Raw genomic sequence first — 20,308 nt, forward strand, 5'->3', positions numbered from 1 at the left:
CTACCAGTGCTATTACTATTACAACAACTACAGCTACTTTGTAAAGTAATTTTTATTTTCACTAAACAATTTATCTATATATATATATATATTATATATTAAACTGAGTTTTATTTTCTCACTTTCTCTCACTATTAGCATTCACTCCTCTATTAAATTATTATTATTATATATATAAATAAATATTATATATATATCAGTAGTATTTCAATTAATTTTACATTTTTTTTTCTCTCTCTCTCTCTCTAAAACTCACTCTCACTCTCAGTAATTATAATTTATATCATAATATGTTTTTTTTGTTGATAATTTACTTTAATTTTTTTGCCAGTTATTTATAACAATTTATAAGTTGTGTGTAAGTGTTTATTATTATTATTATTATTGAAGTAAAACAGTACTTATATATATACAGTGTATATATATATATATATATAATTAAATGACTACTACTTTCATTAAATGCCATTTTGCTTCAATTATTTTCACTTAATAAATATATATATATTAATATATAAATATATAACTTATAATACAGTATTTGTGTGCCATTATGTCTGAACTAGTTTTTTCATTATAATAATAATTAAAAAAACATATTTTTTTAAATTTGAAAAAAGTAATATTCAAATTTAATTAAGTGTGTGTGTGTGTGTGTGTGTGTGTGATTTATATATATATGTATAATTATTATTGTTGTTAGTGTTATTATTATTATTACTATTATTATTATTATTGTTGACACATTTCCAATAATAATAATAATAATAATAATAATTTTATTGACACTTTTGTTTTATTGTAGTTATAATAATAATAATAATATTATAAATTATTCAACAATTTATTAATTATTATTACATATCATCATCACATCATATAACATACCATCGCCTCAACAAAACTAATAATATATATATATATTTTTTGGTTATAGTATTAATAATAATATTATTAATAATATTAAATATATAAACCATTGAAAAACTATTGTTGTTATCTCTTAAAACACACACACTATTTGATTGATTGTCATATTTAAACAAAACAACAAAAATTTTTTAAAAAAATCCGATTGAATATTAATATTATCCCATAAAAAAATAATATCTATTGACTTAGTTATTGAAAAGCTATAATACAGTATATATATTGATTTAATTAATAATTATATATAATATATATAAATAATATTAATATATATATACATTATATTAGTGTATTTATTTTATTTTATTGATCAACAAAAAAAACAAAAGATAACCAAAAAACATATAAAATAAATAAAAATCAATTATTGATAGACATTACTATAATAGTAGTGTCTGTGTGTGTGTGTGTGGTGTCATTGAAATTGGCTATTAGTGACAACAATCTAATCTGTATTATAGTGTCTATAGATATATATAGATATATATGTTAGCTATCTTGAAAGTGGGTGACCATTATTAAGTGGTTCAGTATAATACTGTATATTAGATTTGAAAAAAAATATTACTGATATTTATTGGGCCGACCAATAATCTGTGATAAAAAATAATAATAATAAATTAATTTGTTTTTATTATTATTAAATATATTTCATTGAGAGATATTGTTGTTGTTGTGTGTTATTGGATGTACTTATTTGAATGAATTGTATTGAATGAAGAGCAACGATAAACTATTATTTAATAATAGTATTAATAATATTAATAATAATAGTACTGTCCATAAAACTACCAGTGCTGCTACTGCTGCTATGGATTACCATACTAACCATCATAATCATCATAACCATCACTCTCACAATCACCACAATCATGTGACCGGCGGTGGCGGTGGTGGTCGACAAACAAAACGCCAGACTAGTAGTGACGGCCATACAAATCAAGGCCGAAGCCGATCACAACAGCATAACAACCAAACAACTATCAGTGCATTCAATAATAATAATAATATTAATTCAAACGCTGCTAATAATAATACTAATAATAATAATAATCGACAAAATAAGGTAATATTGAGATCCCATTCCCCCCCCCCCCTAATAATAATAGTAACTATAAAATAGTGAGAGTTTTTTAAAACCTAACTCTCTCTCTCTCTCTCTCTATGTGTTAATAATAACTATTAATAATTATATAAAAAAATTAATTTGAAAAAATAATGTATGACTCATACTATATGTTAGTCACCATTATTACAGTATAATAATAATTATCATTAGGGGTATTATAACCCCTATATATATTGGCGATGAAAACTAATTATTTCGATAAAGAGAGAGAGAGAGAGAGAGAGAGGATAGATAGCGAAAATAAAAATGGTTTATAATTAAACTAAATGTCTAACAGTTGTCTATAATTTATATGTGTTTAGGTTTTGATTGGTTTTGTGTTTTTTTTTAATTAATTAATATAATTTGTAATCACAAACACATACACTTCCAATACATTGAAAGTTTGTTGTTGTTGTGTGTGTGTATGTATGTATGTAGTTGTTGGCGATTTATTTAGTTTATGTATATGTATGCATATGTATATGTATATGTGTTTTATTTTTGATTATTTTTTGGGTAATAGAAATGGCGGATTAAATATATATATATATATTATACTACATGTTAAGGGGATACCTAACCAGTGGGTGTTAACCGGCATATGTATGCTATGCACACACATTTTATATTACATTTTACTGATAGACATATATATCAGTATATATATATATATATAGAATATATACATATGTTTTGTCTACATTTCCCTCCTCACACACATATATTATATATAATATATAGTATATATATTTGATATATTTTATCAGTAATATTCAAGTATTAATATGTAATTTTTTTTGTTGTATAAATTTTTATTATTGTTGTTGTTGTTGTTGCCATACAACCCATATGTATTACCACTTTTTATGATAGGCTAATATAATTTATATGCTATACATTATATGCATATTTTAATTTTGTTGTTGTTGTTGTAGTAAATAGTTTTTTTCTTAATAAATAACACAATCTCTTTATATTTATCCATTGATGATGACATTGTAATCAATGAACAAAAAATAATTATCTATGCATTTTCATGTATTATTTTTTGTTTTATTAGTCCACTCTCTCTTTATCTCTCTCTTTCTTTCTCTCTCTCTCTCTCTCTCTCTCTCTCTCTCTCTCTCTCTCTCTTTCACACACAAACACGTATACAATAGTACATGTATATATATATATGGGCATCAGTTAATTAAATTTTAGTTGTATGTATTGTTTATACTGTTTATACAGTATATACCAGTGATTTATGTTATCAATCAATTATTTATTTATGTATCATATTTTTTTTTTTGATATAGTAGTACTGACCAACTTTGATATATAAGTATTTGATTTATTCATTCAATATATATATATATATACCGATACTATGTATGTATGTGTTTGTATGTATATATATATATGTTTGTCTAACGTTTTACTTTTATTGTGTTATATCTATATATTAAATATATTATTCTGGTTATACTGTGTATACAATTGGAAATAAATTTATTTATTTTCTTAGTTTTTTTTCTGACACAAATTTCCCATTAAATTTTTGTTGTTGTCTATATTATTATATATTTTTTATTTATATTATAAATATATATATATATATTTGTTTGTTTGTCTGATATTTGATATTTAATGATATTTGAAGTACAGCTTCTGGGTGTGTGTGATAGTGGACAGACACTACACATACACATTAGGTGACGGCTGTAGTATATTTAAATATTATATCGATATATATATATATAGATATATATATATATATATTTTACCCAAACTAACAAAAAAAAAAATAGTTTTAGTATTGTTTTTATAATGTTTTTGTTTTTTGTTTTGTTATTATATACTTTATATACTGTATATAACTGTCGCACGTATTATGGACTGAATTTTATTTTGTTTTTTAGTTTTTGTTATAACTTATTTATAAGTAAAACTAGTGATAGTTTTGTGTGTGTGTGTGTGTGTGTGTGTGTTTGCACTGTTGGATAGTTAGGCATTACATTATATATATATATATAAAAGGAAAGCCCTACTAACTACTAAACTACTACCTATTGTTGTATAACAACAACAACAATGAAAAAATAATAATAAATAAAACTAAAGGGATTTAACTGTACATAGTATGGATATACAACAAAATTTTTTAGTTTATTTAACAGTATATTTAATAATATCAAAAAAAAAATAATTTATTTTTTATTTTTATCAAAAATTTTAAGATGATTTTATTGAAACTATTTCTATGGGGTTTAAAGTGTCTAGGTCCAAATTTATTATGTTTAATATTTTATATGAAATTATTATTATTTTTAATAAATTTTAACTCTATATATATAAGCTCTAATCGTGAGTTAAATTTTTTTGTCGAGTTATTTATTAGTTTCAAAAAAGTTATTATTTTGCAAATTTTGTTCAAATTTTTGTTGTTGTTATTTATAGTTAAAAAAAATTGAAAATATAATTAGATTTTTTAAAAATAATAATAATAATATACTTAAGGTATATCAATTACATATTATTGATCATTATTAACATTATTTAAAAAATGTATGTAGTTTATTAATATTTTTTGTAATAATCAACTTTAATTGTTATCTGTATTTAAATCAGTAAAGCCGTTACAATATATAATACAATTAATATTTAGACAATCGCTGTGTTGTTGTGTTTTTTCAGTACTTATTGCTCCGAGACCTGTATGTATGTATGTGTTTGTGTGTGTGTATGTGTGTGTGTGTGTGTATGTGTGTGTGTGTGTGTATGTGTGTGTTGTGTGTATGTGTGTGTATGTTTTAGAGGCAAAAAAATCTCTTATGAGAAACACAACACACAGATACCCACTAGTCATACATAAGTTTACTATTATTTTGTTGGGTTATATAACTTATATATTTCTATAGATATTTCTAACATGTATATACTATATATATATATATATAGACTATATATTGATTGATATTTTGTTCACTATCCATAAAATTGTTGGCTATATTATAGTATTGTTGTGTATTTAAAGTTTTTTTTGTGTATTTGTATTGTTGTTGTAGTATTTTGTGGTGAACGACACACACACACACACATCACTTGTATTGAAATAAAACGATATATTGATATATATAAAAAAAAACCGTCTAATCATTGGAGAGGAGTTTTATATACAGTTTTATATACTGGTATAATAATATCCATAATAAAAGACTCGGGAGTTATTTGCAAACTAATAGATAGTATAATATTTGTGGGTATTATTGAAGTAAAAATATTTGCTGCAATTTTTCTGTGTGTTTTTTTTGGTTTAACAAAAAAAACAAATTCTTATATTTGTTTTATTTCCAAAAATATTTTATTTATTTTTTTTGTGTCTATTAAAGCTATACGTGTGTGTGTGTGTAGTATAATATTATAATAGATATTAGTTTTTTTTATTTAGCTATTTGGTGTTATTTAATATTAGTATATATATTGATATATTTTTTTTTGAAATTCCACAAAATATATGTATTTTTGTTTTGTTTTTATGTTTAGGAAAATTTTTGTATACATTTTATTTCAATAAATACAATATATTTATTTACGTTATATATTTGTGTCTATATATATATATATAATAACTATTAGCAAAATAAATAAATTAAATGAATTTTTTTTATATTTCTAAATGTAATTACTTATTGTTTATATTATTATTATTAATGTGAAAATAAATTATTTTATAGTTTTAATTAATAATATATTGTATATTTTTTTACAAGTCATACTAAATTAATATATATATATATTATAATTTTAATAGTTAGTTGTAATTTTTAAATAGTCATATAATTTAATGATTTTTTTGCGAAATTTTATTATTGATACTAATAGTTTATTAATTAATTTTTTATGTTAATTTTTGTAATCAAATTAATTATTAGTTATGTTAAATGATAAGTTTAATTAAATCTGAGAATCTTTTATTGTTGTTGATAATATTACTGATAATTTAAATAAATTTTGGTTACAATTTATAATTTGTAATACAATTTATATATATATATATATAGATATATCTAAATGTATACACTGGCTATACTATACAATGAATCTCTCTCTCTCTCTCTCTCTCACCCACTCACTCACTCATACAATATCACTCCTCCTTTTTATTTGGATATACATTAACTGAATATTGATTTTTATTTTACTTATATATTTTTGTTGTTGCTTTTTCATGTGCTTTATATGCTCGTTCACTGTATGCTATTATAGATATTTTGATTGAATTTAGGATTTTTTTTAGTAGGTTTTTCCGTTGTGTGTGTATTTATTTGTATGTGTTTATGTGTGTGTGTGTGTGTGTGTGTGTGTGTGTGTGTGTGTGTGTGTGGTTGTGTGTGGATGTGGATGTGTATGTGTGTATATATATATATGTGTGTGTTACTTATCATAAATAGATTTTACTATTATACATTTTTTTATACATTCTCTCTCTCTCTCTCTCTCTCTCTCTCTCTCTACTGTATATATAATGTTTGGTTACTTATATATTATTTTTTTGATACATCACTTATACTGATTGCCTAAAATTATTTGCTAAACCTTTTGTGTGTTTTTATTAGTATCTCTCTCTCTCTCTCTCTCTCTCTCTCTCTTTCACACACACACACACACACACACACTCATACATACAGACATGTATTTTTATTTATTTTGTTAATGTCAACCACAAAATTTTGTCAAAAATATATATTACATTAAACATTACGTGTGTGTTTGTGTGAGTAATAATTATTAGTAGCAGTTATGATAATATTTAATATAATTTAATAGCTATTTTCCTAATGAACTAACATTTTTTATTGTTATATTTTGATTATAATTTGTTATCTATTTTGTTGTTATTGTTTTTTTTTCGTACTCTGTCTATTAGATTTGTTGCCTAAACTTTTAACACTAATAACATAATAATAATAATAAATTTAATTAAGTTTGAAAATTTGTTTTCTAACTTGTATACTATATTATAGTTTGTTTTGTTGTTTAGATTATAAAATCAATGAAAATTAGCCATTATTTTGTGTGTGTGTATATAAATTTATAGGGTTTAATATACAATATTTTTACATAATTTTATTTTATTATATATAATATATAATTTTTTATACAAATAAATGGTTGTTTTATTAGTTAAAAAATTAACTATGAAGTTATTTGACTTGGAAAATACCAACAAAAAAAATACTAATATGATAACATAATAATAATAATAATAATAATAATAAAAAGTTTTAAAATAAAACTCATTATCATTATTTTTGATTATTACTGTAAGTTTTATTTTTAATAAATGGTTTATTACTTATACTGTATATTATTTATTATATTTATGTATAACAATACACACATACATACACTCATATATATATATAAATGAATTTAATAGCGAAAAAATCAATTGTGATTAACTTTTATTTTTTATTATTATATATTTATTTTTATTTTTAGATAATTAAATGATTTAACATTTTATTTATATATATATATATATATATATATACAGTATATAACAGTATATATATATAGTATATAATGTATATATATATATATGTGAGTCTGTATGTGTGTCTGTATAAAATACAAATTTATTATCACTACTAATCTTATCACTAATTGCTAACTATATCCCAAAGTTCACTGTGAAATTAATTTATTTATTATACCCCTATACTGTATATATCTATAGCTATTAAATGTATTATTGTAAAAAAAACAATAATACCATTATTGTAATTGTATATATAATAATTAACTGGTGCCACACAAAAAAAATAAATAGTAAAAAAAGTTAAATTTCCTATACTAGTATATCACTATTAGTTATTTATTTATTTATTTATTTTTTTACTAATTTGTTAGTGTGAGATTTTATTTGTAATTTAATTACATAGATTATTAATGTGTATTGTATTGTATTGTATATAATGTAATATAAATTTTTAGACTATTTGATAATTTTCTCTCTAATTTTGTTTTGTTTGTTTGTTTATTATAATAATTATAATTACTGGTTAATAATGATAATAATACTATTATATAATGTTAGTACACACAATGGGTTTTTAGTTGTAAAACATACACACAAAATGTTTAATAATAATTGTTTAGCGTGAATGATATGTTTAGGTAGTGTCATAATTGTTTGATACATATATATAACAAATATATATATATATATATATATATATATATATATATATATATTGATAGTAAATGTTTTGTTTAATAATTGTTTTACATGAAAATTTTTGGTTATTGTTGTTGTTGTATCTTATATTATATTCAAACAATATATATATATATATATATATATATATATTATTTATATACCCAATAGACACTCACTGATAATCATATAATTGTTAGCAATATTTATTTTAACATGTGTTGAAAATATATTATTAGATATAATTTGATTAAATGAGTTTTCAAAAACGTTAGTTTTATATATACTGTATATATATATATATATATATATTTAGTATGCATATTAATTTTTCATAAATTTAATTACTTTTATTATCATCTAATGAAAAACAAAAAACACACACACATTGTATACTACAGTATATTTATATACATTTTAACTTTTATCATAAAATATATTATGTATATATATATATATGTACTGAAAATATTTAACTATATTGTATTAATTAAACAATATATCCGTTTTTTAAAAATAGTCTATTGCTATATGTGTATAGTTGCTAAAACTATTACTTATTAATAATTTAAAAAATTTTTATAATTTATTTTTTTAGAGAAATCATTGGAGAGAAAGTAAAATGAATTTGAAATATAAAATTTGAAAACATTTTTCTCGAAAATCAAATTTTATTAAAAATAATTAATTAAAAAATTGTTTTAACATTATATATATATACTGTATATACTGTAGTTATTATTAAACGAATTATAATTATCAAAAAAAAAAGTTTTTAACATTTAATTTTTACTTTCTCTCTCTCTCTCTCTCTCTCTCTCTCTCTCTCTCTCTCTCTCTCTCTTCAATGACTTTTTTTTATCGCTAATAGTTTTTTGAATAATATTGCCAAAAGTGAATTGATTTAATTTTTTTAATAATATTATTTCGTCATATATTTAAGTTTTAGTAACTATATATACTATATATATATATATATATAATCAAAAAAAAGAGCTCAATCATTTGACATAAAAAATGATTTATATTTTAACATTATTATTATTTTTTTTGTGCTAATATTTTTTCGCTTAATTACATTAACTCATATTTTTCTATAATATTATATATATATATATATATATATATATTATATAATATTAGCTCAAAAAGAGAGAGTAGTTTTTTTTGCTTTTATTTTTTTTTGTATTATAGTATTATACTCTCTCTCTCTCTCTCTCTCTCTCTCTCTCTCTCTCTCTCTCTCTCTCTCTCTCTCTCTCTCTCTGGACGCTAATGTAAATGAAAATGAAAGTTTTTTTTCTATGCTTTTATTTTTTGTTTTGTTTTGATGTTATTATTGTTTCCAAACAATAAACTAATGTCTGATAATTTCACATAAAGAAAATTTACAATACATTGTGTTGTGTGTGTATGTGTGTTATCAATAGACTTATAATATATTATAAATACAGTTATTTTATTATTATTATTATTATTATATCAATAGGAATATGTGTATTGTAATGAATGTTAGAGTATTGTATAATCTATTATATAAATTTTTTTCTTATATATATATATATATATATATTGTATATATCTTATAGTTTTTATACTTGACTTACTCTTATTCAATCTATATATGTATAGATAAAACCTATTGCATTATATATATACACTTTATACTGTATATATATATATTTAACTAATAAATATTAGCTTATTATTAGCTTTAGTATTAATTTATTTATATAAACATAATTTAATTTAAATAATATTTATCTCAAGTGATATATATATATATATATATATATATATATATATATATATAATAATAGTATGCTAGACGTTATTAATAAATAATATTAATATTAATTGTATTAAAACTAATTAAATTAGTTTGTATTTCACATTAAATAAACCGCATATTTTTTTGGGTGACTATTATATACTTAATAGTATAGCAAATATATTTATTTGTCATTTTTGTTGTAATTTTATGCAATTAATTTTAATAAAATTAAATAGATATATATATATATAAATTTCCAGTAATATGTTTAAAAATATATTTATATATTTTTTTGTACTCTTAATCGTAACATAAATGTCTGGGCAATAATTATCACATCATTGAATGATTTATTTTATTATATAATTATTTTTATTTATTTTTTTTTTGCTTTTGAGACAACGTCTCAATTAGAGGTTAACGTCTATTAATATATATATATATATATATATATATATATATATATACGTTGACAACAGTTAATTTATATATGGGTTTTGATTGTATGTGTTGTTTATCACACAATAATTATTTTTTGTACTTTAGTTCAACTGATAATAATTATTATTATATTATATATCGTATAGTAATAATATAAGTCTATATACAGTATATATACTATATATATATATATATATATATATATATATATATCTTTGCATTTCAGATATATAATAATAAAAAAAGAAATTAATATATATTTCAAGTAACTGTCGTTAACAACAATGCTATTAACTATAATATATTGATATATATATATATATATATAATATTTTTTGATGAATTATTGTGTCTTTAATTTTTATTATTTTATTTGTTTTTTTTTGTTTCATTTTCAATATATAAATTATATTTCGTGTGAATTGTTTCAGCAATTGTAATTTTTACTTATATATATATATATATATTTGAATAAAATTATATTAAAATTATTACAGTATTATATCATATATTTTTAAAGTAGTTTTTTTGTCTTATTTTATTTATTTTAAAAATTATTGATATATATATATATATATATGTGTGTGTGTGTATATCTAAATCATAGATTAGTTTTATGTTAGTTTTTGAATAGTTATAAAATTTATTTTTGTTTTATTTTATAATTTAAAAAAAGGTTTTATTATATTATATTTTTAATATTAGTTTGTTTAGTATAATTATTGTCACGAATTATTTATCTCAAATAAAATTATTTTGAAAATTTCTATTTTATTTATTTAAGTAAAATGAAAAATTTTTACATTATTTTTGTTTGTTTTAATTTTTTGTTTAAATTGAAATTTATATGTATATACAATATAAATGCATACAAAAGTTTTTTTTACATATTAAATATTATTATTATTATTATAGTTTTTTTTTAAAAATCAATATAATTTTTTTTAAATCTATTTACTGTATCTATATTTATATAATGTTTAGTGAATACACTTTTTTTTAAATAATAATAATAATAATAAATATCTATATATGTATTTATAGAAATTAAATCCAATTTTTAAAAGCTTATATATTTATACTATACATATATATATATTAGAGTAAACAGTAAACACATATATATACTGTAATAATCTATTATATATATATATTATAAAGTAGTGGATTATATAATTTAATAAACAGTATAATACTGTACTTACATATAATGTCAAAACTACTGTACTGTATATGCTCTTTGAAATATATATATACATTTGAAATTGAATTTTTACGTTTTATCAATAATAATAGTAATAATATACTAGTATTACTGTCACTTATCAACAGTGAATATCATTGAAATATACAATAAATATATATATATATATCAATGTTATTATATATTTGGTAGAGAATTCACTTTTAAATTCTATAATACAGTAATAATAATAATAATAATCATTGATTTTATTTTTATGTTTTAAAAAGAAATAATAATAATAAATAAAACTTTTATCAGATATTGCATAATATATAGCATGAATTAGTTTTATTGTATGTGTAGTATATTAACACATATAATATTATTGTATTATATGTATAATAATATTAATAATAACTGTATGTTTGCTGTATATATGCATTATTTTATGTATACAATCAATAATTACTCTATTATACTGTACATTGTGTGCCATTATCTCTCTTTCTCTCTTTCTGTCACATCATTAAATGGGTTGACTTTCTTTGCAGTTTATTATGACTATTGATCCCTAACTATCTTCATATATATATATATATATATATATATATATATATATAGGATTTGTCGGTACATACAAACTATGGGTTAGGATATATTATATGCTGTGTGTATATATATATACCGGTTATTATAATAAATAAGTTTAATTGATTGCCTAAATTATGCTAATAAATGACTTGATAGTGTGTATGTGTGTTTGTGTATCAATGTCCATAAAACTAATATATACTGTATTAATATTATATATATATATGATATAATATTATATAATTGATTATTGGTGTATATGTGTGTGTGTTAGGTCTCAGGTTTTTAATACATAAATACTTAATTTATGAGCCATTTATTAAAAGATTTATATTTATTGCCCAACAACTAACTACTACTACTACTACTACTACAGTACTATATATATATAAATATGGCTATTGTTTAATAAAATGATTTATTTATAAAGGGATATCTGGATATAAAATTGATATAATAGTGTTTTATCCAATAATAAATTTTTATATACGTTTATAATACTCTCTCTCTATATATATATACTATATTTCACTTATTATTAACAACAACAAAAATTATATCCCTTAATATAATATTGATTTTTGCAACATTTGAAATATAATATATGAAATGATGTGTGTGTGTGTTCACTAAAAATAGATTATTATTATTATTAATGTTAATATAATATACATATGAAAAATATATAGTATTCAAAAATATGTATTATGTTTGACGCGAGCGATATTATTATTTGCATTTATAATTCAATTGTCATATAATGTATGAAATCATTTTTATTATATATATATACTGTATATATATATATATATATATATATATATATATATATATATAGTTTATGAACATTTATGTACATAAAATTTATTCCGGTATTTTTGTAAATGTATTATTATTTTATTTTAGTAGTAGTAGTAGTAGTGGTTAATGTTAATTATATATATATATTTATATATTAATTGAATTAGATTATAGTATTATATATATATATATATTATAAAATGTATTTGTGTTTATACATATAATTATAAATATATATTTATTATTTATAAGTACAGTATATATATATACATATTATATTATTATACAAAATATTTTTACATGTAAATTAATACATATATTAAATATATATATATAATATTTAATATATATATATTCCACTTGATTTTGTATAAAAAAAAGTGTTTTTACAGTATAATAATAATAAAAATATGATTTAAATATATATTGAATTAAACAAGAATTTGATTATTTTTTTTTGCTGAAATAAATGTTGTTTTTTTTCGTATACATTAAGAGAGAAAATACAACAAAAAAAACAAAATTTTAAATTGATTTTTTCATTTAATGTCTACAAGAATACTCATTTTTTTTTGTTAAAAAAAATTATCTTATAATTTATTAAAATCGTGTTTATTATACTTTTTTTAAAAAAATAAAATAATTGAGTTTAATATTACACTTTCACTCATACTTTTCAAAAAACAATTTTTAAACATTTAAATTGATTTTTTTCATAGTTTTTTATGTGAGTTGTAGAGTATATATATATATGAGTATATATACGATATATGAAGCGTTACAATAAAACTCATTGCTATTATTGCTATTAGAGTTAGTAAATCATTGATTTAGATTCAGATCATTAATTGTTTTGGAGATTATCTACAAAAAAAAGTGATTTTATTGTTTAGTTTTGTTTGTTATATATATATATATCAATATATTTTTTGCTATTCAAAGCTAACAAATATAGCACTTATTTTTTTATATTATTTCACACATATCTCTCTTATACTGATATTTATAATTCATTGATTATGCATTTTAACGCACAATTTAAATATACTGTACTAAAAAAAAATTTTTTTTTAAATAATTGTAACACTTAGTTATATACTAACAAAAAAAGCTATGTATGCGTCAATGATATATATTATTACTTTATATATATATATATATATATATATGTAAAAATGTGGACAAAAAAAATGCATTATCTAATACACATACAGTAATGTTGTTTTTTTTGTTGGTTATATATACTGTATAGTTTTAATGGCAAAAATATACACACAAATTGTTTTTTTTATATATATATTTACTTTCATCTCTCTCTCTCTCTCTCTCTCTCTCTCTCTCTCTCTCTCTCTCTCTCTCTCTCTCTCTCTCTCTCTCTCTCTATCGTTCATAAAGTTTCACTTATGGACTACTGTTTTACTTAATATATTGTATATTATATATATATGTATATATACTGTATTATATTGTAGTTTGTTAATGTGTTTTATCTAAGGGTACAGTCGATTAAACATTACGTTTTTGAATACTAGAGCTTTAAGTTTATTTTTGAAGGTATTTTGACTGTCAGTTATTATTATTATTATTTACATTGAATGTCATATTTTACTCTACTGTTTATTTTTATTGTTATTATTTTTCATTTTGTGTTTATATTATTTTTATTAATTTATTTTTTACTACTACTACTACTGAAACAATTTAACTAAAAACCAAAATTTCTAAAAAAAAATAATTTTTTTTAGTCAATTCCAACATTTATTATATAAAGAGTACTGTTTTCTATTATATTAATATACAATGTTTTTTTTTGTTGGATTTTATTATAAACTTTATTTAGTAATGAAAATAAAATAAGGAAAACAATTCTAAATTAAATTTTTAATAAAATTTTTTTATATTTATTTCTTATCTATATATATATATATTTTTAGTGTTTGTAAAAAAAATTTAATATAACAAAAATGCTATATATTTATGATACTATAAGATATAATATGATTTATGAGATTATTTTTTATATATATATATATATAACTATAATTTTTTATATATATATTTTACTTGACAATGATTGCTGTCGACAATTGTTTTTAATATTTCGCTGAATTGTTTGCACTTAAGATATATATATATATATATATATATATACAGTAGTATATACAACACAAATACAGACAACAATTTTTTTTAAAGAGCAATAGTTATATTAATGATTTGTTATATAACTTACACACACAAGGAAAGGCATTTTTGTGGGCATCCCTATCAATGTATGTGTATACTGTATGTGTTTATGTGTGTGTGTGTATGTGTGTGTGTGTGTGTGTGTGTGTGTGTGTGTGTGTGTGTGTGTGTGTGTGTGTGTATGTATGTTTGTTAGTGTTAGTGTTGATTTAGTTGAGCCAACTATACGCCAAAATAAGTTTCAATAGTCAGCTTAAAAAAAATATATAGCTTTAGTTGTCTTTAAGTATTTTATATATATATATATAAGAAATAGTTTATAATTTTTTTTATCCGATTGTAATGTTATTTTAAGTCATTTACTTTTTGTATTTTATTTTTTTATGTTATATTTTTCTTATACTAAACAAAAATGTTTGTGTGTGTGTGTGTGTGTGTGCGTTATCATCAAACAGAAAATCAACACATAAAAAAATAGTTTAACAAAACCTATTATTTAATTGTTGAAAAGTGTTTGTGTGTGTGTGTGTGTGTGTATATATATATGTATGTATGTGTGTATGTATGTATGTGTGTGTATATGTATGTATGTGTGTGTATATATATGTTTGTGTGTATGTGTATATATATATGTTTTGTGTATGTGTATATATGTGTGTGTATTGTTCAAATTTAATAGTAAATTTAATACAATATATCTTTACAATACAATACAATTTTTACTTTATATATATAAAATATAATAAATTATACTGTTTTATACTATGAACACATAACATATATTTGGTTCAATACAAAAGTTAGTGGGTATTGATTCACAATTTAATTTTTTGGTTATTATTATTATTTCTTTACTTTTTGTTGTTGTATTGTCTTTACGTAACTGTAGATATTTGCTTGAAATAGCAAATATTTAATTGAATATACATTTTGTTGTTGTTTAGTTGTATTTATTTAGTATAAATGCCAGAATATTCTCTAAATATATATATATATATATAGATATATATACGTAAAACGAAATTTCATTATTATTGTTGCTATTAATAATATTTTTTTTATTTTAATTTCATTATAATTATTTAATTAGGATTATATAAAATAATTTTGTTTTGTTTTGTTTGTCTTAACTGTTTCTTTATTTTTTTTTGTTAAAAATTTTATTTTGAAATTCAATTTCAATAGTATTCATGACTTGAAAATGTTTATCTTAAATATAAGGTATATATATATATATATATATATTTCTCTGTCAAAAAATTTAGATCTCTCTCTCTCTCTCTCTCTCTCTCTCTCTCTCTCTCTCTCTCTCTTTCTCTCTTAAACTAATCGTTATTCTCTCTCATTTTCGTTTAAACCTATCATCTATATAATAAAAGCATCACTTTTAACGACATAGTATACTGTAATATCTGAATACTGTTTATATATATATATATATTGCTTTTTTTTCTTTATAATTTAATTTGTTTTATTTTATATATTATAAACAGTATATATGTGTATACAGTTATATATATAAATATAAATATATACGGTTTTCTAATGTAATGTCGTTACTATTTTTATACACAATTTGTGTGTTTTTTTATATTTTTATTTTTTTTCACTATCTTATGTAAAGCTAATCATTAAAATGAATGTTTCATTTAAGAGATCTTTAATCAAAATAAGTAATATATTATAATATTTATTTGTCTTTTAAATATATAAATAATTTATATATTTTTATAATAAATTTATTATTATATATAAATTTTATTATATTTTTCTCATTTCCCATTTTGAACGTTATTTTTATTATTATAGTATAATTTTGTTGTTGAAAATATTGATTTATAAATTAAATATATTTAGTTGTTTTTTTTATCTAATTTAAATATCTAGGATTTTTGTAAAATAAATAAAATAAACTTGTAATAAAAATTGTCACTATATATTATTATTATTATTATTGCTTAGATTATATTATATCACATTTAATTTGGTGTCATATCATATTAATAATTGTGTTTTTTTTTGTGTGTGTGTGGTGTTAATACAAATTTATATATATATTTACACAAATTTATACAATAAACTATTATTATTATTATATTATATAATATTATAATATATATATATTATTCTACATTTTGTTTTATCTCCGCGACATTACTATAGTTAGTAGTAGTAGTAGTAGTTTTAGTAATAGTAATGTATTATATATTATATAATATTTTTCTTTTGTTTTACGACTATTATTATTATTCCCATTGCGATGTATTACTGTATTTGTTTGTTTTGTTTATGTATAATATTGCATTATTATATCATATATGTGAGATTATATGTTAGTGAGAGAGAGAGAGAGAGAGAGAGAAACTAAAAGACATGAATTGTTTTTCATTTTAAATACAGACACAAAACTCTTAAAACAATTTATGGGTTTTAATGCCGAAACAGAAATCCCTTTAGTAATGACTCTTTTGGATAATCATATCCCAGTGTTTTTAGCTCTCTCTCTCTCTCTCTCTCTCTCTCTCTCTCTCTCTCTCTCTCTCTCTCTCTCTCTCTCTCTCTTTATCTTATATATAGTTTATGTTTGTTAGTAATGGCTTTATATATATTATATTGTAATATACCATTTTTCTGGATAAGCCATTAACGGTTGTGTATGTATGTATGTATGTACTATACAGTATATATGTGTGTGTATATATATACGGTATATACTATATATATATATATATATATATATATATATATATATATATATATATATAGGTATAGTACAGTATACACCCAAATGTATATAACGTACAAGTATTAAATTTATATATTTAATAGGGTTTCAGTGTCAAGTGATGATAATAATTTACCCATGATAGTTTTCTATATTATTATTATTATTATTTTGTTTTATATAGGATTACAATATTATTATTATTATTATTATTATTATTATTATTATTATTATTATTATTATTATTATTAGAAATATAATGATTATTAATAGTTTATTTGATTTTTGTTGAACTCTTGAAAGTTATATATTGTTTTTGGTTTTTAATTGAATGGATTTTTTTTTAGTATTAATAGAACTTAACAAAAATAAAACAAAATGATTGACAACATTATGTTTCTCTCTCTCTCTCTCTCTCTCTCTCTCTCTCTCTCTCAATGTTTGTCCTAATGGGAGTTGTTGTTGCCATTAACCAGTGTTTACTGTATATTCATTTATGCCAAATGTTTTATTTTGCAAATATATATATCAATTCCTATTATTTTATTATACACCAAACGATAATATATATATATATATATATATATATATAGTATAGGAATAATATACTAAAGAGTGAGAGAGAAAGAGAGACTAATGATATACGGAATAATAATTTATTGTTTTATTAGCCATCGATTTTTGTTGTTGTTTGCCATTTATACTATAGATATATTATATGATTGTTTGTGGGCTTTTTAAATGTATTGTGTGTGTGTGTGTGTGTGTGTGTGTGTGTGTGTGTGTGTGTGTGTGTGTGTGTGTGTGTGTGTGTGTTTGTGTGTGTGTGTGCTATATCACCAGTGAATTGACTTTTTTTTCTCTATACTGTACTGTATATTACAATATTATATGTATTGTTTGCTTCAATAATTTTGTTGCCAATTTTGGAGACCATTTTGTGTGTGTATATATATGTGTGTATCACTTAATATTAATAATAGTATTATTTGCTATATATATATATATATATATATTCTAGCATTTTATTAGTCAATTTTATTATTTAGTTGGCTAAAATTATTGTTAAGGTTTTTATGTTAATTTAAATACATTATGTGTGTGTGTGTGTGTGTGTGTGTGTGTGTGTGTGTGTGTGTGTGTGTGTGTGTGTGTGTTGTACAGTATTTTATTTCATTATACACACTCATTGCACACAATAATTTTTTTTTGCAATGACAATAATATATGTATCTTTTAGCTTATCTATATACGATATATATATATATATATGTATATATATATATATATATATATATAGTATTTTTAGTTTAACTTTTAGGGCTTGGATTTTATTGATGGTGTCTATTGAGTGGAAATGTATTTAATGTTATTTAGCATTTAAACAGCGCTTCAATCTATATATATATAATGTTGTACTCAATTGATTAATTTGTTTTGAAATTTGATTACACAGACTATAATGTTATTTGTTGTAAAGTATTAGTAGTGTATGTGTAGTGTATTGTTATTTAAAAATAAAAAAATAAAATTGAAATTTATTATCTAATATTTCAAATATAATACTATTTTATATGTGATTTTTTATTATTATTGTTGTTGATTGAATTTACATTAATATGGCTAATATTGATATATACTTTATACAGTATATATTGATATATAAAGTTTTTATATATATATTTATTTTGTTTGTTATGTTTGTAAAAAAATCGTTTGACTTTTAGATATATATATATATTCAATGATAAATACATTTCCATAATAAATAACTCTCTATTGAATAATATACATGTAAGATATATATATGTATATTATATAGTAATATAAATATAAAACAATTTTTTTCATTCAAATTTTTTTCTTAGATGTCATTGTTTATGACTTTTTTGTTGTTGTTTTTTTGTATTATTATTATTATTTTAAGTTAAGTTAAGAAATGTCACATAAAAATAGTGTATTCAATGGATAGACAAGAATTTAAAAAGTGTTTTATAGTTATATATATATATATTATATAATAATTTTTTTTGATTATTACTATTAGAATATGATATCATTATTTATATCCTTATTTTTGATTCAATGCAAAAATTTTACTTTTTATTTATCTATTTTATATATATATATATTATTTTTTTACATTGAATTATCGTCTTAGTGAACCATAGACTGTATATTGAATTATTATTTTTTTTTTAATATAATTTATTGTTGAATATACTTATATATTCTGTACGTTTTTTTGTTGGTATTATTATTATTATATTATATTGAATGTAAAAGAAATCTTTTATATAGATATATAATTTTAACACTAAAAAAATGTTAGAATTTTTATACATTTTAACAAAATG

At 19.8% G+C, this 20,308-nt stretch overlaps 1 protein-coding gene across 5 annotated transcripts in view; it reads left to right on the forward strand.

Annotated features, from left to right (window-relative positions):
• LOC128961753 (RNA-binding motif, single-stranded-interacting protein 2-like) overlaps positions 1-20,308 on the forward strand; it is a 40,110-nt gene that overhangs the window by 13,357 nt on the left and 6,445 nt on the right. The window contains exon 1 of one of the 5 annotated variants that reach the window (XM_054308035.1): positions 1,265-1,996. The exons of the other annotated variants lie outside the window; for them this stretch is intronic. Within the exon in view, the coding sequence (XP_054164010.1) occupies positions 1,646-1,996 (351 nt within the window). The 5' untranslated portion in view covers positions 1,265-1,645. Of the gene's footprint in view, positions 1-1,264; positions 1,997-20,308 lie in introns of those variants that run through there. 5 annotated transcript variants of the gene reach the window in all.

Source organism: Oppia nitens, unplaced genomic scaffold, assembly GCF_028296485.1.
Source record: "Oppia nitens isolate AA-2021 unplaced genomic scaffold, nextdenovo-longstitch-racon4-pilon3 scaffold14_pilon_pilon_pilon, whole genome shotgun sequence".
Classification (NCBI taxonomy): Eukaryota; Metazoa; Arthropoda; class Arachnida; order Sarcoptiformes; family Oppiidae; genus Oppia; species Oppia nitens.